Below are 20,804 nucleotides of genomic sequence, written 5' to 3'. Positions count from 1 at the left end.
GAGAATAGATTTTTCAATTATTAATATGTGCTGAAATACAAACATACAAACATTTTTGACACACAAAAAGAGAGATGAAGCGCAGGGCGTGGAGCGTATTAATATGAGTTGTTAACAATGCTTGGTTACAAAAATTATGGTAGTTACTATGTTACAATTGTGTAACATTAACTGATGATGCAGTACTAAGATAATATATATATGGCCGTGTATCTGAAAGCCATGACATAGTCTTTTATCTTTTTAGCGTGAATTGCATTATCATGACACCAAACTCTTTGTTTCACTTCCATCTGTTGATCATCCCTCAGTATAAACCATTTTCTAATGTGTGACACTAATTTGACCCTATTTATGGGTCAGCGTGACTCATGAGGCAAGGAGCTTCAGCAGGCAGGGCGTCCTTTCTCTTCTAAAGGTTTAACTCAGGATATCTTTTAAGCTGAGTGATCCATCGCAGAGCTCGGCCCCCTTCTATCTTCAGCGAACCATAGCCTGTCAATGGGGAGCCTAACTTTATCTGGCCCAGTGTCATTGAAGCTGCTGGTATTTTTAGGGGGTGGCTTGCAGCGGCAGCAGCTGCAAAAGCATTTACTGCCCCCCACCACCAATTCCAGCTCACTCTCTCTCACACCACACTCTTTAGCTATTGGACAATGACAGTATCAGAGCTGACGCATAAACCAGGCACTCAGCTGAAAGGCTGTGGTCATTTTACTCCTTGCCACCTGCAACCCAACACCAGACTGAGGGGACACAACTAAGATATTACTATGACTCTGGACCACCAAATGTGAATGGAAGCTACCATTTTTCTCAGCTGCGTTGGTGTTGAGTGACTAGCAGGTGCTCCAAACAAGACAAACCAGGAAAACAAGGAACATGAGCAGAAGACTCTAAACGTGCTTCTTGAATGCTAACCTAACCAATGATCATCCAAGTAAACTGATGCCAGCTTGTATTTTTAAGAATAACATTTTAAGGCATCACAAGAGAGACAAATGCTATAAAGACAGCATTTCTTAAAGCGGTAAGTCTATCCTCTGAACTCTTTTTTTGTGTCACTGTGTAACTCTCTCCTGAAAATGCCTGAGGACGATCTTTTCTTTACATGTGCCAACAAAACATTCTAAGACTGACTGGGATGTGCCTCTACTTGTCATAAAGTTGTATGACTTTATGCTCTTTAGATGATTTCCAAGCGTGATGTGTCACAGAGAACAAATGGCTGCCATTCTCAAAGCAAAAAGAAAGGTGGTGACAACACAGAGGAAACAAATGAGCCATGAAAAGAGACAAGTGGCAGCTGCATTACAAATGGAGGCTAAAGCTTTAGATCAGAGATGTCAAACTCATTTGACATTGTGTTTATCTATTAGTAAATTACTTTGGCTTAGCGTGAATGGTAATGGGGCAGATTTTTATCAGTCATAAAAACCTTTGAAAATACAGTTCTAAGTCAAAATCTATTACTTCCTTCGCATTTTCAAAAGCTGTCAAGTGGGCTCGATTTGAGTCCTTGCCGGGCCAATTCTGGCCCCCAGACTTTATGTTTGACACCCTTGCTTTATATACTGAATTGTTTAAGTTGTTGCTAGAATGTTACAATGAGCTGACAAAGAGAAGCCAACAGTAAGACTGCAAACAGCATTCTGTACACATGAATGTATATAAGGGATTAGTTGGTCCTAGTTAGTGACTGCAGGTGTGTTTGTGTGTGCTATGTGACACAGAGGCTCCAGCATCTTTTTTTGGACAGACTGCTTTATAAATACACTCTTCACTGAGCTACAGCACCAGCTGTGAGACAACCAAAAGTGTTTGCTCAATACCCACCTCGCAAAACCACTAAACTTCTTTACTTCAGCTTTGGGAACTATATTGAGTATTCAGAATTTTTTTAAATTTGATTTAATTCAGTTTTATTTAAATGGTGCCAAATAACAACAACTGTCACTTCAACACACTTTATATTGTAAGGTAAAAGCCCTACAATAATGGAGAGAAACCCCAACAATCAGAAGACCCCCTTGAAAAAAGCACTTGGCGAGAATGGAAAGGAAAAACTCCCTTTTAACAGGAAGGAACCTCCAGCAGAACCAAACTCAGGGAGGGGCGGCCATCTGCCGTGAAAGGTTGGCGATGGGAGGAGGAAGACAGGAAAAAGATACACCGTGGAATTAATGGAGATTGATCATTTTATTGTATTTTATAAAACTGTTCACTCTGCATTCTGCTTTCAGTTTGAGTCAGATTACTGATGAACCCATCTGGGACACAATAACCACACAGTTACTGTTTAGATGGTGCTTTGGGGTTTGAACTCAAAAGCTGCACTCATGGCAGATTTTAATCATCTACTGAACTAATAATCTTCTTTCTCTTTCAGCTATTTACAAAACAGAAGAAGATCATTTTGAGAAGAAACTTCTTCATTCGACCCAAACAAAAGGTGACATCACCATGGATATTTTTGGTGGCGCACCTCGTGTTTTAGGCTATCCACGTCCTGTAGTGGCCCAGTGTGGAACAGATGCAACACTGAAGTGCCAAATCGGTGGAGACCCACGCCCAGATGTGATCTGGGAACGCAAAAATGTCCAGATCCTGTCTGAAGGACGCTACAACATCTCGGATGAGGGAAAGGTTTACTTGCTGACTATTACCAGAGTGACCCAGCAGGATGCTGGCCAGTACATCTGCAAGGCTAGAAATAGCATAGGAGAAACCTATGCAGCAGCCTCACTTAAAGTTGAAGGAGAGGCCCAGCAACAAGATGAGGACGCAAGACAGTTAGTGGTCAATGGTGGGGCACAGCCTATGCAAGAAAATGGAGAATTTGTGGGACACCTAAATGGCTACAATGCAGTGCAAAATGGTGAACACTGCAAGGCAAATGGAGGGGAACTGAATGGAGAATGGAACAGCAGGCTAAGCAAAAACCAAGCAGAGGTTGATCTGACATCTGATGACAGACCGCGATTCCTCATCAAGCCCCTGTCTCTGCGTGTGGATCGAGGCGAAGACGCTGCCTTCTCCTGTAAAATCTGGGGAACTCCTCTGCCAGAGGTGATTTGGGAAAAGGATGGGAAGAAACTCAATGACATCTTTGAGAGTTCTCACTTCAGCATGAGAAATGAAGATGGTGGCTGGTTCCAACTCAAGATATATCGGACACGTATGCCAGACAAAGGCGTCTACACCTGCAAGGCCGTCAACTGCCATGGTGAGGCCCTGGCTGGGGCCGTCCTTCTTGTCGAACCTGTACCAGAGCGAGGTGACAGCAAAACATCCTCGACTGGTCACACTAACAGCCAGTGGTCACCAAAGCACAGGGGTGGGAGGCCCAGTTTGTCAAGGATCACAGCAGAGCCACCTGTCGATGCATCAAAAGTGAAGAAATTTGCAGTAGCGGAGGGGAAACACGCCAAGTTTCGCTGCTTTGTAACAGGGAAGCCGAAACCTGAGATCATCTGGAAGAAAGATGGAGTTCCCCTAGAGCCTGACAGACGTCATCTGATATTTGAGGACAGAGAGGGCTACTACACCCTGAAGGTGCTGTACTGTAAAGTGCAGGACACAGGGTTGTATGTGTGTGCAGCATCAAACGCGCTGGGAAACACCCTAAGTGCAGTTCACCTGTCCGTCAAAGGTATGGTAACCTGTTCTTTTTTCTGCAACCTTCATGGAAGAACATGACATGTGATATTCTTCTTGAACAATATTTAACCCAAATAATGTTAGTCCTCTGTGTTCACTGAATGCTACAAGTAAATGGAAAAAGTGATTAAAAGAGTAACAGAAACCACAGAAGGTGATTAACATTGAAACATTATTATAAAACCTCTGAAAATAACCACCTACACAATTTAATCATGGCACCTTTTTCCATGTGATTTAACCAAGTACAATAACCCATTTTTGACCATGTCAAACCAACACATTTGGCATTTGGTGGCTTGATGTAATCAGATTACGTTGTGTGTACTTACATTGACTTGAAGGGATTTAAGTATGTAGAGTGAAATTTGTTTTAATTCATTCTACACAAGGTAAAAACTTCAGGGAAACGCAATGAAATCTTGTTGTTTGAACACCTACTTTGTTAGTCAAGGCAATTACTGCTAGTCTTGCGTAATGAACCAATATGCAGGTTGATGATTTCATAGAGACAAACAACCATTTGCACTTACGTTCATGGGTAATTTAGAATCACCAATTAACCTAACTCCAATTACACACTGCAAACTAGGCAGATTGTGGATTTGAACCCAGGCCCTTGTTGCTGTGAGACAACAGCACTAACCATCACACCACCAAGCTGTCAATGCAGGCTTAACAAAATGATTACAAGGCTTGATGCAGAATTTTCTGTAGGTTTTTGTCCTTGACAGGTTAAACCACAATAAATAGCAATAGCATACACGTGGTGTGGGTGTAGCTGTCTGCCTCTTAAAACTCCAGCAATTTTCCTGCAGTTTGACATCTAATATGATCTTGTTAATTTCGTGAGTCCAGTCAACTAACCACGCTTACTAGATTGTATCATGTCATCTCAACAAGAACAAATTAAGTTGCTGAATTTCATACAGATGCTACATGATTTAATTATGTTCACCTTAGAAACATGAAATTATTTAGTTGAAATTACAAGTTTGAATCTTTTACATGTAACAACCACCCAATTTCATTTTTTTGAGTGTAGAAAACATTTCATTGTACCAAATATTATTCCTTAAAGCAGATTAAATTGCTTTCATGCTGTTGGAACCTTTTGAATAACACAAAAGAAACGTCTTTCTTTTCAAGACATTAGTCACTGAAAATGGACAACTGAAATGAATATGTATATGTCCAGTTACAATAAATGAGGGCATATCTTAAACCATACTAATAAAACATTATACCATGAGCTGCAATTGTGAGGGCTGTGCATAGTTAGAATGCTACCCCATTCATATGTGATTCATTCTGCATCTGTGAGCTGCCTCTACCATAAGAGTCAGTTTAGTTAATGGGCTCAACATGCCAGTCATTAACATACAGATAACATGACGGAACATTACCACTGCTAATCACTGCTTGAAAACTATTATATGGTAGCAAAAGAGAATCAAAAATTAAGTGTTTGCGCTAAATTTTTTCATTTCCACACATTATATTTTAATTATTATTTTGAGTTTGAGTTTTTCTAGGCCTGCTGCCAATGCAATGAATTTGAACTGTCTTCTAAATCTACGCTATAGCACTGCGAAACAGCTTCTTGTTTGGCATCTCCATCAATCCTTGCACACATGTACCCATATATATGTACGATTCATCCACTTTGGACCAAAGATAACGTTGTCCTTATTCTTCAGGCCCTGCCGTGCGGTTCAGGCGCCCGTTAAAAGACGTGGAGGTGAAAGAGCGGGACGTTGCCGTGCTTGAGTGTGAGGTACCTGATGAGTCACTCCCAGCTGCCTGGTACCTGGAAGACCAGAGGCTGATGCCCAGCAGTAAATATGGGATGGAGCAGAAAGGAACCAAACGAAGACTCACTATTCACGATGTGGGAACAGACGATGATGGAGTCTACCTCTGTGAGATGCCTGATGGAGCAAAGAGCATTGCTGAGCTCTCAGTTAAAGGTACACTATGAAAAATAGGCTATGGTGCATCAAATTATTGTAAAAAGGGATGGTATTTCTAGGACTAGTACTTCAGGAAGACAAAATTTCAATGCACACTTGCTTTATCGCATTAACTTAATGATATCCATTCATGTCATTATTTCAAGCTAAATGATCTCTGTATAAACACCTGCTAGCACAGTGTGTGGTCAAAGGGGGAAACTAGCTGATGCAGCTTTTAAGCTTATTTTGAAAAACTATTTGCATTGATTTTTATCCGTACAGGTACTATTGTTCGTAAGCTTCCACGAAAACTGGAGGTCCTGGAGGGTGAGAATGCAGCCTTCTGCGTGGAGGTGGAGAACGAAGACATGGAGGTCCACTGGTTCAAAGACGGGTTGAAGCTACATGAAACACACCAAACAATCCTCAAGTCTTTTGGCAAAACTCACATTCTGGTCTTTGTCAACGTGGCCTATCACGACTCGGGAGTTGTGACATTTGTCGCAGGACGATCCAAGACTTCATCACGCCTCAAAGTCAAAGGTAATTTAGCAAACACTTTGTGTAAATGTTTGTTAAGGGTTTTTTTGCCTTGATTTGAAGAAGCTTTGCAGGTTGTGTTTGAGATTTAAATAAACATTTATTTCAGGTTTATTTGTTGCAGGATGATTTTGTCTTTTGTTACATTCAGTAGAGTGTTTTTGCTGGGGGTGAGAGTGGGAACTCTGATGGCAAATTAATTTTTAGAAGGAGTCATATGCAAAAATGTAGGCTCACTTGTCTAAATGTATTAATTTTAAGACAAAATATGTTTTTATTTAATTATTTTTACATTTGTCTAATAATACATTACAATTATTGCTTCTGCTTGTATACTAATTAACTAACTAGTTTCAGTGAATTTAATGATGCCTTCTGACAATCAGCCTTTTATCAATCCACCCTTATTACATTCTTTATTCTTCTTTGTCTTTCAGCCACACGACACTGCCCACCTATCTGTCCGGTGGGAGTCAAAATGGATGTAGACAGACCCAACAGTGCGCTACTTAACTGGGATCCCGCCCCCAGTAGTCAGACCTCCACCCGCTCTGTGTTTGTGCTGGAGATGCAAGAAGTGGGTTCTCAGGAGTGGCAGAAGTGTTTCACCTCAGAGACCGCCACCTCAGCTGAGGTCACCGGTGACATTGTACGATGCGAGGGCAACTACCGTTTCAGAGTTTGCTGCATTAACAAATATGGACGAAGCGGCCATGTGGAGTTTCCCAAAGTTGTCCATCTGGGTGAGGAGCACACGGCGACAGATTTTACATACAGATATATTAAATGTCATTTTTTTAAAGTTTTACTTGAAACTCTTCTTTGAGGTGAATATAATTTTATTCAAAAACACTACAGTTTACTTTAAATATGAAACACAAAATTGTATACATTTTTAGGTAGAGCGTTTGTTTTTTTTAACTTGCTGAGAAACCATGGGCATATAAATGTTAATAATTTTTCTTCTTTTAATTATGGTTATTTCAGTTATATTGTGCTTAAATTTGTTGTGGGTGTTTGATGTGGTCTCCAGTGTGGCAAAGAAAAGTGTTAAGGTTTAAGCGAACAAGGACATGTAGTTATATTTATCAGTGATAAACATAGATATTATGTAGACTGGAGTAAGAGAACTAATATGAAACTATAATGACAACCAAACAGCTGACAGTACTGTAAAATGACAATTTCCTTCTGCTAAATTTAACTTCCAGCACTTTCCTGTAATTTTCTAGAGTAAACTACGCATTATTTGTTGACTAATAATGTACGACATAGGATATGTTTATAGGACTAAATTGAGCAATTTAAAAATATGGACCAATATTTTTTTCTTTCAGACACCAATGATAAAATGACAATGAGTTTAAAAATAATCTTGCTTTAATGTCACAACAAGTCATGTATTAGTCATTTATGCACTGCCAGATCTGCTTGGATCAGCTGGTTGATGTTTTGTGGCAGTTCAGACATTGTTGCCAACAGGGAAGTTGCAGAGCGCCCTCTGGTGGCAGACTATGCAAGCTGTGCAAAATCAACACATAACATAGTAGAAAGACATTTTTCCTGTCTCTTCTTTACTTTTTAATTCTGTTGTAAATTCTGATGCCAATATATGTGCAAATAGCTAATATTATTAGGGCCAACATATCTGTCAGGCTTAATTGACTAATACCTGTACTGTACTTCTTCTGTACTTGCTAGTTCCTGGGCCCAAGATCCTCAGCCGCCTCCAAAGCTGTGAGGTTGTAGAAGGACAAGATGCTCACTTATCCATTGAATTGTCTGCCCCAATGGTTGGAACCTGGTTTCTCAATAGTGCTCAACTGCAGCACGGCGGACGATATTCAATACAACACAATCAAACAAAGCACTCAGTGGTGATCCATGAAAGTCGCATGACAGAGGATGAAGCAGAGGTCACCTTCATAGCTAACGGAGTCAGGGATTCCGCTGTGCTCAACGTTAAACGTAGGTGTAAAAACCTCTGAAAAACCTGTGATTGATGCATTTTTTTTAAGTTTGCTTATTTCTGTGTTCTTTTTTTTTTTCATCAGCTGCCGTGATGAAATTCAGTCCTCTGTCAGAGTTAGACAGCAAGAAAAAGGTGGACATAGGGGATGCCATTGTACTCTACTGTGAAGTCTCCCATCCGTTTGCAAAAGTATCCTGGTTCAAAGATGGCAAGGAGCTTCAGGTCTCAGATGGTCTAAACATCCAGGCGGATGGGAATATGAGGAGGATCGTGATCCAGTCAGCTGAGGAATCTCACTCTGGAGTTTACACATGTGAAACTTCAGGGGATGTCATCACATTCAATGTGGATGTTGCAGGTAATTGGTTTATGAACAGATGACATGCTGATGAGCTTCTTTAACATTAACATAGACATTAACATTAACATGGATATTAATTGACCATTTTGTTATATTTACTTAAAGAATCACATGTTAATTTTCTTATACAGGAAAATGCATACTTAATATACTATCTGGATTTCATATCATGAAAATACTGATGTTTCTTGGATTATTAAGTGACACTGAATATAAACAACTGTGTCTCTGACTGATTTTTATGTCTTGTAAGAAACCAAAACCTTGTTTAAAACCTGTGCTAACACATTTGGACCACATCTGGGCTTATTATTAAACCATACCAAGAATCACTCCAATTTTTAGAGGGCTAGTTCATGTAATACCTTGAGCTCCAGCCATTGACATGCAGTCTTCCTTCTACCCTGTTTTTAAGGTCCTCCGGTGGATTTCAGTCCGGTCGCTGAGGATGAACTTCATAAGAGCAGCATGGAGTTGGACCCTGTGGTGCTGGTCTGCCATGTCTCCAGAGATGATGCTGAAGTTGTGTGGTAAGACTGAAGAATTTCTGTTTGCAAATAAAGACAGATCTGTAGATCTGTAAAGTCTGTAGTCTTCTGTGTTTCCAGTGTCTAACTGTTCAAATACTTCCTGCATCATTTTGTTTACTGCACAATCAACCTCTTAGTAGGACACAGGTTTTTTTTTAATGTAACTAAAACAAACTCTTTGAGACTCTTTACAGTTATCTGTGTCTGTGTCCCAGGTATAAAGACGGCTGTGAGATCAAGCCCAGTGACAACATAACTCTGCAGGCAGAAGGAACCATGAGGAGGTTAATTATCCGCTCTGCAGAAACCTCAGATGCTGGAAGTTATACTTGCCAGGCAGGAAACAGCAGCATGGAGTTCACAGTCAATGTCCGAGGTACACTGACCTTTCTCCTCCAACTCCTGTTGGTAAAAACAAAAGGCATTTAACAACATATTTTGGCTGTGTTTTGGCCCTGAAGTTTTAAAATGAGAATAAAAAGATTAAAGGTGGCATTGTGGAACAAATAGATTATTAATTCATTGTGAGCACCATTTGACCTCGCTCTTATTACTCAAACAAAAAACACAGAGCCTCCAGTGATGATAGTGGAACCTAAAGACGATGTGGTGATTGAGAGCTACATCTCAGAGGAGATCCACCTGCAGTGCGAGCTGTCTCACTCCAGGGGGAAGGTGCGATGGTTCAAGGATGGCCTGCAGGTGGCAGAGAGTGAAAACATCCAGCTGATATCAGAAGGCCCTTACAGGAGGCTGACAATTCTCTGCAGCTCAGAGGAGGATGCTGGAGAATATGTCTGTGAAACAGATGGAGACTCCATCTTCTTCCAACTTGGTGTTAAAGGTAAAACTTTAGTGCTCACCTCTTCTAACAGATATCAAATTGAAACATAGAGAATCTACAAAATAAGTTTAAATGCTTATTTTTTTTAATATCTTTCACTTGTACTAGATCCACCAGTAAGAATCATTTATCCCAGTGAATCAGAGCTGGAACTGACTCACTTGGCATCAGAGAGGCTGGAGCTCAGCTGTGAGATCTCAAAGGCGGATGCTCCTGTGCGCTGGTTCAAAGACAGTCTAGAAGTAGAGGCAGGGCACAACTTGATCCTGGAGGTGGACGGGGCCCAACGGAGGCTCATTATACCCATAACCACTGTGCACGACACGGGGGAGTATGTATGTGACACAGAAGATAACTCTTTGGCTTTCCTAGTAACTATTACAGGTAAACAGGCATACATTCAGGCTAATTATTTATGGTCTATACATGGTCACTCAGTAAACGAATCATCACATTACATTTTACATACTTTATTTCTCTTTGCTTCACTTAGAGCCACCAGTAACGCTAACTTGCCCCAAAGACATAGCTGAAAAACTGGAGAGTCTTGCTGGCAAACCAGTGATTCTAGAAATTGAGGTGTCCCGACCAAATGCAGAAGTCAAGTGGCTGATAAATGGTGAAGAAATTCAGCAAAGCAGCAATGTCACCATCACAGAAGATGGGCTCATTCGTCGTTTGACAATTCACTCTCCCACTCCTGAGGATTCTGGCAAATACACTTGTGACGCTATGGATGATAAAATTGATTTCCAGGTTAAAGTTTCAGGTAAGATGCAGCAATTGCCTCGGTATGAGTTTTCTGACCCATTGTGAAATTTAAAGATAAATGTTCAATTCTGTGTCCTCAGAGCCACCAGTAAAGATTTTAAGAAAGTCAGAGATCAAGAACAACCTAAAGTTCTTGATTTCTGATGACATTGTGCTGGAGTGTGAGCTCTCCAGAGCCAATGCTGTTGCCAAATGGTACAAGGATGGCTGTCGTGTTCAGGGTGATGAAAGGTTCTGTGAAGAGGAAGAAGGTCCTTTCCGCTCGCTCGTCATCCTCAATGCTGAACTCGAAGATTCAGGAGAATATTTTTTGGATGTCGGAGATGACAGTATCAGCTTCCAAGTTACAGTAGAAGGTAAGGTTAATATGGCTGAATGTATTTTTCTTCTTTTTTAATTTTTTCTTAGAAAGCAGTCGTGCATATTTGTTTAATATGCACATTGAAATACATATCCTGGTCAAAAAGGACTCCAGGTTTCCTCACATGGTTACTGCAGACGAAAACAATGCCATCCATGGTAAATACAGTCCCAATCAAAAGTTTAAGACCACTTGGAAATGACAAAATATCATATTTTGCATGGTTGCATCTTAACAAGGTTCCAGGTAGAGCTTCAACATGCAACAAGAAGAAATGGGAGTGAGACAAAACATTTTTTTGAGCATGCAATTTATTGAAAACAACACTTAAAATGAAACAGGCTGTTTTACAGGAAAAAGCACCTACTTTGTTTTTCTGCTGTAGCTTCCGTATTTTGCTTTTTAAAAAAATGTCTTTTCATGTGTTGTGAGACCAACGCATCGCCTTGAAAGGTCTGTTTGTGAAGTGTTTGAGTGCGTGCGTGTTTAAATGATGGTATTTCATTTGATGTAGCCACATATAGGCCTAACACTCCACCCAGTGTTTCACAGTTATGACTGATGTCGTTTTATTCTCGTTTATTGCAGAGCAAAAGTATTTTTTTGCTCTGGTCAGAGGGCCCGGTGGTGCCAGTGTCCGGCAGCCTCGCCTCTGTCAGTGCGCCCCAGGGTGGCTGTGGCTACAATGTAGCTTGCCATCACCAGTGTGTGAATGTGTGTGTGAATGGGTGGATGACTGGATGTGTAAAGCGCTTTGGGGTCCTTAGGGACGAGTAAAAGCGCTATATAAATACAGGCCATTTACCATTTACCTACTATGGTGCATAAAAAAACATCACAGGTGGGATCTGCTTGTCATGCCAGTAACACTGGAAACCATCAAGATTTTTTCTCATCAGAAAATAAAACTTTCTACCACCTTTCAGTGTCTCATGTCCAAACGGTCAGTTCTGTGGCGTTCAAGGAGACGAGGCCTTTGAAGATGTTATTTTGTTTTTGAAGCCCTTCAGTCTCATATGCTGTCTGAAGGTTATGGGGCTGCAGTCAGCACCAATAAAGGCCTTAATTTGGGTCAAGGATCGTCCAGTGTCTTGACGGACAGCCAATTGGATCCTCTGGCTCAGTGCTGGTGAAATGTTTTTGGGTCTTCCATCATAACCCTCAGGTTCATTTAAGAAATTCCAAATGACTGTCTTACTGCGTCCCACCTCAGCAGCGATGGCACTCTGTGAGAGGCCCTGCTTATGCAGTTTAACAACCCGATCATGTTCAAAAAGGGAACTTTTTTGACTTTTTAAGATCCTACCATGCAAATATGAGTTTTTGCCATTTTTCAAGGGGTCTTAAACTTTTGACTGGGACTGTATCTGGTTAGACACCATGTTACTAAGATTTTTAAGCGAAGTAAAATAGTCAAATTTTTATTTGAACTTAGAGGTTATACGGGCTTTTATATCTTTATGCCTGCAGTTTAACTAATAGGTGTTTCATCTAGCTTTATTGACACTGTCAATAGAAAATTGTACTTAGTAGTCAGTATAGACTTTTAATAAAATAAGTTTGCATATGATAGAATACTGCATGATGACCTCTTTATAACTCAGACTGTTTTTAGTTCACTGTGACCCGTTATCATGCAGGGAAGGAGCAGTACCTATTAGTGCTAGATAAGAGCTTAACGAGCAGTTTCACTTCATGCCAGGTAGAGAAGCCTCTCCTGGCACACACGCACACACACACGCGCACACATCCACATTCCAATGTAATAAACGAATGCACCTACTGTTGTATATAAATAAAGACCAGGACAGTGGCAGAGCGCGAGTCCTTGAGCCACTGCGAGCACTCTGTGACTGCCCTTGCAAGTAAAAACTGCAGCGTGTGTGTTTCTACTCTCTGACTCTCATGCTGAAGAAGTGTCTTTAGAATATATCTCTTGACAGACACATAGAGCTGGGTATCATCTGCATAGCAATGCAATTGTATGCTATGGTTTCTAATGTTACTGCTTAAGAGGAGCATTTATAATGTAAATAGAATTCGTCGGCACAACTGGAACTCCGATCTACATGAACAGAATGTCTCTGAGAGACTCCGTTCTGTCAGAGGCCATGACAAGGTTATTCATAACCTCCATGTCAATGCTGTTTCTGTGAGGAATTCTGAAGTGTTAAGTTTTATACATACCATTCCAATGAAGATAAGCAGTTAGCTGTTTTTCAAGTACTTTTTAAATATTTATTTAAATAAAAGGTTAAACTTATTTTTTGAAAGGGATAAGGCTAAGCATCTTGCCTTGGACTTTTTGAAAACATTTTTGAAAACATTTCAAAACGGCAGCTAGTATCTGGCAGGATCAAGTAGTTATAATTTTGGCTTCCACTGGCATGATATTATCACAAAAGAGCTATCTCTGTATGTACATTTTTTTCAAAAGGATATTTCTGGCAAAACTTTGCATGAATTAATCCATCTTCTTCCCTCAGAGCCTCCAGTGACCATTGTTGGAAACTCAAATGACCTTGAATACCAGGAGATGATGGCAGGCGATGACCTGATCCTGGCCTGTGAGGTATCTCGTGCTAATGCCCCTGTCCAGTGGTATTGTAATGACAGGCTTCTCACCAGTGATGACCGGACCTATATTGAAAGCTATGGGACATTGAGGAAAATCATCATTTCCTGTGTTCAGCCTTCCGATTCTGGAAAGTATGTGTGTGACGCTGTGGATGACAAGATGGTCAGCGTTATACGCATTCAAGGTACGAATCCACAAAATAAGCCTTCACAGCTTTAAAGAAGAGAAAAAAGGTCATATAACTTTCTTTTAAATTTTCTTTTCTATCAAAGAGACTCCAGTTACATTTGTGAACAAGGAGGATGACATTGTTGTGACGGGTTACGAAGCAGAGAGCGTGACCTTGACAAGCTATGTTTCCAAGGAAAGCGCTCTAGTGCGCTGGATGAAAGACTGGTCGCCCGTTGAAGGTGATCGTTACCGAGCACTCATGGAGGGCCATAAACGCACTTTTACTATCGAGCCTTTGAGACGCTCTGATGCCGGCGAGTACACATGTGACATCAACACAGACCAGATGCACTTCAGCCTGCTGGTGAAAGGTTAAAATTTTGTTTTGCATTTTGAACAGCTATGTACACTCAACAAAAATATAAACGCAACACCTTTGTTACTGCTCCCATTCCCCATGGGATGGACGTAGAGACCTAAAATTCATTCCAGATACACAATATAACCATCCCTCCCAAACAGTGGTCACAAATCAGTCCAAATGTGTGGTAGTGGGCACATCTGCTATATTGAGATAATCCATCCCACCTCACAGGTGTGCCACATCAGGATGCTGATCTGACATCATGAGTAGTGCACAGGTGTACCTCAGACTGCCCACAACAAAAGGCCACCCTGGAATGTGCAGTTTTTTGCGCTATTGGGGGTCTGGGGACCCAGAACCGGTCAGTATCTGGTGTGACCACCATTTGCCTCATGCAGTGCAACACATCGTCGCATGGAGTCTATCAGATTGTCAGTTGTGGCCTGTGGAATGTTGGTCCACTCCACTTCAATGGCTGTGCGAGGTTGTTGGATATTCGTGGGAACTGGTACACGCTGTCGTATACGCCGGTCAAGCACATCCCGAACATGCTCAATGGGTGACATGTCCGGTGAGTATGCTGGCCATGCAAGAACTGGGACATTCTCAGCTGCCATCTGCCCTGAACAATGTGAACCATGATTCATCCGTGAAGCGCACACCTCTCCAACGTGCCAGACGCCATCGAATGTGAGCATTTGCCCACACAAGTCTGTTACGGCGACGAGCTGGAGTCAGGTCAAGACCCCGATGAGGACGACGGGCATGCAGTTGAGCGTCCCTGAGACGGTTTCTGACAGTTTGTGCAGAAATTGTTTGGTTGTGCAAACCAATTGTTCCAGCAGCTGTCTGGGTGGCTGGTCTCAGACGATCTTGGAGGTGAACCTGCTGGATGTGGAGGTCCTGGGCTGGTGTGGTTACACGAGGTCTGCGGTTGTGAGGCCGGTTGGATGTGCTGCCATATTCTCTGAAACGCCTGTGGAGACGGCTTATGGTTGAGAAATGAACATTCAATGCACGGGCGACAGATCTGGTTGACATTCCTGCTGTCAGCATGCCAATTGCACGCTCCCTCATTGCTTGTGGCATCTGTGGCATTTTGCTGTGAGACAAAACTGCACATTCCAGGGTGGCCTTTTGTTGTGGGCAGTCTGAGGTACACCTGTGCACTACTCATGATGTCAGATCAGCATCCTGATGTGGCACACCTGTGAGGTGGGATGGATTATCTCAATATGGCAGATGTGCCCACTACCACACATTTGGACTGATTTGTGACCACTGTTTGGGAGGGATGGTTATATTGTGTATCTGGAATGAATTTTAGGTCTCTACGTCCATCCCATGGGGAATGGGAGCAGTAACAAAGGTGTTGCGTTTATATTTTTGTTGAGTGTAGAAAGCCTCAGTCTGGCCTATCTTCTCATATCAACTTTGATTTTCTGTATTACAGAAATGAGAATTAAGTTCACAAAGCCGCTTAGAGACACTGTGGCCCACGCTGATGGTATGGTGACCCTTCGGTGTGAGGTGTGCAAGCCAAAAGCGGACGTCCAGTGGTTAAGGAATGGAGTAGAGGTGGTCCCAAACAGGAGATTCTCCATTAGGGCAGATGGAGTCGAAAGAAGCTTGACCATTCATCGTCTATCTCGAGAGGATGCTGGCGAGTATACCTGTGAGTCCAGAGATGACCGGACTGTTGCAAAACTGAGGGTAGAAAGTAAGTATGCATTGAAATAGAGTTCCTCTTCTCTTTTCAATGAGATAGCAGCTTCATAACTTTTGTCTTTTCAGTGCCCCGAGTCATTGAGTTCCTCACTGAACTCCACAACACTACAGTGCTGGAAGGAGAAGATGCAACCTTTAAGTGTGTGGTTTCCCCAGAGGATGTCCAGCTGGTCTGGCTCATGGACAATGAGCCTATCACTCTGGGTGATCGTTTCCAGGCAACCCACAATGGCCTGTGCCACACCTTGGTGATTAAAAAGTGCCAGATGCTGGACTGCTCAAAAATTACAGCAGAAGCTGAAGGACAAATGAGCAAAGCCAGCCTCAAAGTTCAGGGTAAGGCCAATCGTCAAGGTTAAAAGAGATTAAAATCCATCCATCTATCTTCTATCTGTGATCATCAGATGATCAGCAGTTGATCATTTTTTTCTGACTCTTGTAATGTTAAGAGGCTCAGGTCATGTTTACTAAGAAAATGGAAGCTGTTATGGCAGAGGAGTTTGGTGATGCCACCTTGGAGGCAGAGATTAGCCTGGAGGCCGGTGAGGTCCAGTGGATGAGGCAGGGGGTGGTTATCCAGTCTGGTCCCCGACACACGCTGGCCCAGAACGGCTGCAAACGCAGTCTCACCATCCACAACCTGACTCTGTCGGACAGGGGGACTTACCGGTGCGAGACTCTGCATGACCGGACGCAGGTCAAACTCAATGTAGAACGTAAGTGAACTGCAGCAGATAATGCCGATAATGCAGTTGTGTCATTAGGGTTAGGGTTTCTACCGAACTATTGATCTCAGGTTTCAATCCCTCTTAGTATACTTTAATCTGAGATATATTTTATCAGACTCATCCAGGGCATTAGGTCTCAAAATCATAGCTAGACTGGGCTTCAAAATGGTTAGATTAGATTTGGAAACTTCAGATTTTTCTGCACCATTTTATGATATTTTGATTTTTTTTAGTTGAACTCATCATATTTGCTCAAAGCACGAGTAAAAATATTGAATGAAAAAAGCATTTTCTTAATTTTTGTGTTAATTATGTTTAATTTGTATTTTTTTTAATGCTATAACTATATACATCTAGAAACTGTTGTTTTTTCTGTGAAGTGTTTTTTTATTAGTGTGTGTTAATTTGATTTAATTTGTTTTTGTTTTTCATATTTTAACAGGCTGATGCTCTTATCTCGTATCTGTCTCAAATTACAGATCCTAATTCATTTTTATGGGAAGAGACACCAGTGAAGTTTTCAGGATTTTAAAACATGCAAAAAGAAAAAAAACACCTTACCACTTTTCAGAAAAGCACATATAGAAAAGTATATAAAGCCAAAAATATGCAGCAATCATATAATATATGTCCAAACAACTTAAGACGATAAGAAGCATTTTGGAGAAAGCTCATGTTGATTTGAAATGCAACAAGCCTTTTTGTTTATTTTATAAATAGCGAGTGAAGAAATGAACTTTTCCTAAAATTGCTTATTGTGTCTGGATTTAACTGTTCAAACCTAACTGCTGTGTGAATAAATAAGATAAAAGGAGGCAGAAAGAACACTAGCCAGATACTTCCAGTACTTACTCGGCTCTGAAGACTATAAAACAAGACATTTCAGAAGCCAGCGTACCATGTGACTTTGTGATTGGTATCTCTTCTGACACAGATGAGTTCGGGCCTAAAGAACAGTACACACTGAAGGTGTTTTTCACAGCATGTCAGAGTGTAAAGAAGTACTAAGAATAGCCGAGCCAGACCTGTAAGTGTGAAAAGGTTTTTGAAACACAGCCATACTGTTATTCAGCCGTGTACAAGAGTGACACAGTGACAGTGGACTGCTCCTGCTAGTGTTTTTGTAACATGATAAACTGAGCTCTGTCTATATTTGCACAACCTTCAGTTGTCCTTGAAACACAATCTTGGCTTTCAAATGCATATCAGCAAAATACAGTTTGCAAAAAAAAAGAATTCTCTCAGTTTTTTAAAATAATTTTTTCAATGATTTAATAGATATTTATTCGATTTATAATTTGATAATGATGGTATCCTCTCACCTCTCACCGCTTTCACTAATCCACTCTTGTGCAGCCCGTAAAATCGCCATCCGCAAAGGTCTGACTGACCAAGAAACCTTTGAACGAGAGACTGCCTCCTTTGTGGTGGAGCTGTCACACACAGATGTGGAGGGCAGCTGGCAAAAGGACGGCATTCGGGTCAAGCCAAACAATCAGTGTAGGGTGAGCACCAATGGACGAGTTCACGGCCTCACCTTGTCCAACCTTACTCTGGAGGACACAGGCACCATCGCCTTCTCAGCTGAAGGAGTGCGCACCACAGCGAGGCTCACAGTCAAAGGTAAATACAAGCCCGTGAAGCTCACTGGTTTCACTTTTTACACCTTCATCAAGTAGTTCACTGACTGATTGACTGGACTGACTAAACTGACAGAAACACCAGTGTCCATCTTGAAACCACTGGCTGATGCCCGTGTGGAGGAGGAATTTCCTGTCACCCTGGAGTGTGAATTCTCCCGACAAAATGTTGAAGTCAAATGGTTTAAGGTAAAATCAACCAGTAAATACTCTCAGTAATCTTGCCCTTATTTTGTCTTATTATACCAGCAAGGTGACAGTTTTAAGAATGATATAATGAATAAAGAATGCCTTTGACTTTTTTTTTCTATGACTCAGGACGGTTCGGAGCTAAAGCCGGGGAAAAACTGTCGGATCTACTCAATGGGTCGTAAGAGGTTCTGTCAAATCCTGCAGTGCTCCCGGGCAGATTCTGGCACCTACACATGCGACACAGGGGAAATCAAAACGTCCTGTTCGCTGGAGGTTTATGGTAAGCCTCTGATCAGATACTGGCTTAACACAACTCATTTTGAACCAACTGGAGCCAGTGAGTAGCTGGAGTAAAGCTTATACAATACCTCCATCTAGTGGTTTTAAGGAAAATAACTTTTTTCTTCTTTTGCCATCTGATCTTTTTGCCGTCTTTAACTAACTTGCAGAGCATGAGCTGGAGATAGTGCAGGATTTGGAGGATCTTTACATCCAGGAGGACCAGAATGCTGTCTTCATGTGTGATGTTTCTCTGGAGGACGTGACAGGGGAGTGGTACAAAGACGGCCACAGGATCCGACCAACCAGCTCCATCAAGATCCGCACTGAAGGTCAGAGAAGGCAGACATTTCTATGAGACTTAGAAATCAATCATAAAATCATAAATAATACAAGAGTAAAATACCATAATCTGCTCCAGAACAGGTTAAGTTTCAGATTGGAGATCAATAGGTATGAAATCACTGCCTACTGACCAATCGGTTCTCCAGAAAATGGCATCACCATCCATGGAAAAACCCTCAAACCTCGTTTGGAGAGGAGAAGGATTTAAATTTCTCTATTTGTAGTTTTAGCGGTACCTCTGGTGGTGGCACGACCTTGGAAAGAGCAAAAGACCACTTGTACACTGTTGGCAAGTCTGAGAATTGTTGCTCTCTTCCAGGGACCAAACACTTCCTGCTGATGTGTAACATTAAAGCTGAAGATGCTGGAGAAATCCGCTTTGTAGCCAGGGATGTTGAATCTACTGCCTACCTTGAGGTAGAGGGTAAGTTAATTCTTTATCTTCAGAATATTTTACTGGCCTTTTTCTTGGACATATCAGTGACTTAAAATCATCTATATGTTGAATTTCCTCTTGTTTCAGAACTTCCAGTTTCTATTGTAAAGCCCTTGCGAGACAGAACAGCTCTGGAGAAACATCGTGTGATCCTTGAATGCACCGTCTCCTCGCCTCACTGCAGCGCTACCTGGTACAAAGGCAGGGAGGAACTGGTTTCCTCAGACCGACTGGAAATCCTGGCTGATGGCTGCTCCCACAAACTGGTGATTCAGCAGGTGTCTGTGGAGGATGAGGGCACCTACAGCATTGAGGTCGGAGAGCACACCTCCAAAGCCAAACTGATGGTGGAAGGTAAGTTGGGGCGGAAAGCTAAAGCGGAACACCCTAAATACATTTTTGTCAAACTGATTTATTCTGTGTTGCTCCAGCCCAGGCTCTTGTGATGGTGAAAGAGCTAGAGGACGTGGAAGTGATGGAGGGAGCGCCAGCGACTTTCCAGTGTGAGTTATCAGTCGCCATAAATAAGCCTCCGGTTTGGACTTTGAATGGAGAGAACCTTAAACCGGGGCCCTCTGTCCGCCTGGAAAACCACGGGACAGTCCACAAACTCATCCTGAAGAGCACCAGCGTGGACATGAGCGGCACGGTGAAGTTTACTATGGGAAAGGCGAAGAGCAGCGCCACGCTCAACGTAACAGGATGATTGAAATGTAGTATGATTGTGGAACCAAAGTAACACCTGAGAAAATGAAGTGGGAAAAAAACCCCAAAAACCCCCTGTGGAAATTGCCACTAAAACTCTTAAATTAGACTATACTTTTTTTTTTTTTTTTTTTTTTTTACATTGTAGATCATATTTATTTGCTGTTTACATCACAGTAACTTTTATTTCAATAAAAAACTCCCAAATAAAACCCATTTAAAAATTGCTCCATGGAAACATCTGTTGGATTTTAAAGCCTTCTCATAACTTCAGAGAAGCTAAATGTGTGGAGATTATTTTGGGTGGAAAATACTTGTGTATTTGAAAAATTCTTGGAAGCACCAGAATGAAAATGCTTTTAAGGAAAAAAATGTTTTACTTGATCCGAGCAGTTCTAGATGGCAACCGCTGGCTATGTGGATGTTTGTTTGTTTTTTTAAATAAATCTTGAGCCATCTCTTTGTTTATCAAGGTCAATTGCAGCCCTGCACAGCCTTTTCTGAGTTTTCCTTCCTTTTTTTTTTTTCTTTAAAAAAAAGAAAAAAAGCTTGACAGCCACCTTTCCACTGAGATTTCTGATGAGGCTTCAGGGAACAGTAGATGATCAGCTGAAGGTTCAGATGCATCCCTCAGGTCCGGTGTC

General features: G+C 41.6%; 1 protein-coding gene across 1 annotated transcript; it reads left to right on the top strand.

Moving 5' to 3' along the window:
- Positions 1-617: 617 nt before the first annotated feature.
- Positions 618-20,638, top strand: LOC146547422 (obscurin-like protein 1). Its single transcript, XM_085263683.1, has 25 exons — positions 618-1,030; positions 2,390-3,652; positions 5,361-5,630; positions 5,898-6,158; positions 6,593-6,898; positions 7,857-8,123; positions 8,210-8,485; positions 8,904-9,018; positions 9,234-9,394; positions 9,590-9,862; positions 9,971-10,246; positions 10,356-10,631; positions 10,714-10,989; positions 13,481-13,756; positions 13,845-14,114; positions 15,561-15,827; positions 15,902-16,171; positions 16,285-16,551; positions 17,920-18,186; positions 18,280-18,392; positions 18,522-18,675; positions 18,845-19,006; positions 19,339-19,443; positions 19,543-19,809; positions 19,887-20,638. Exons 2-25 carry the CDS (start codon positions 2,464-2,466, stop codon positions 20,159-20,161), a joined length of 6,639 nt encoding a protein of 2,212 aa, XP_085119809.1. The 5' UTR covers positions 618-1,030; positions 2,390-2,463; the 3' UTR covers positions 20,162-20,638.
- The last annotated feature ends 166 nt before the right edge of the window (positions 20,639-20,804 follow it).

This window comes from Mchenga conophoros, linkage group LG23 (genome assembly GCF_057382185.1).
Source record: "Mchenga conophoros isolate Kocher_MC1m ecotype Shallow Benthic linkage group LG23, M_conophoros_male_GT1.1, whole genome shotgun sequence".
Lineage (NCBI taxonomy): Eukaryota > Metazoa > Chordata > Actinopteri > Cichliformes > Cichlidae > Mchenga > Mchenga conophoros.
Note: the sequence above shows the minus strand (reverse complement) of the source record. Positions and strands in the feature narration are given on the sequence as shown.

Bases quoted from the DNA above. Each gene is read 5' to 3' on its own strand.
- LOC146547422 (XM_085263683.1), top strand. From the start codon at position 2,464: ATGGATATTTTTGGTGGCGCACCTCGTGTTTTAGGCTATCCACGTCCT. The intron at 13,757-13,844 runs GTACGAATCCAC...TTTCTATCAAAG, and splicing joins CAGCGTTATACGCATTCAAG to AGACTCCAGTTACATTTGTG. The intron at 18,187-18,279 runs GTAAATACAAGC...CTAAACTGACAG, and splicing joins AGCGAGGCTCACAGTCAAAG to AAACACCAGTGTCCATCTTG.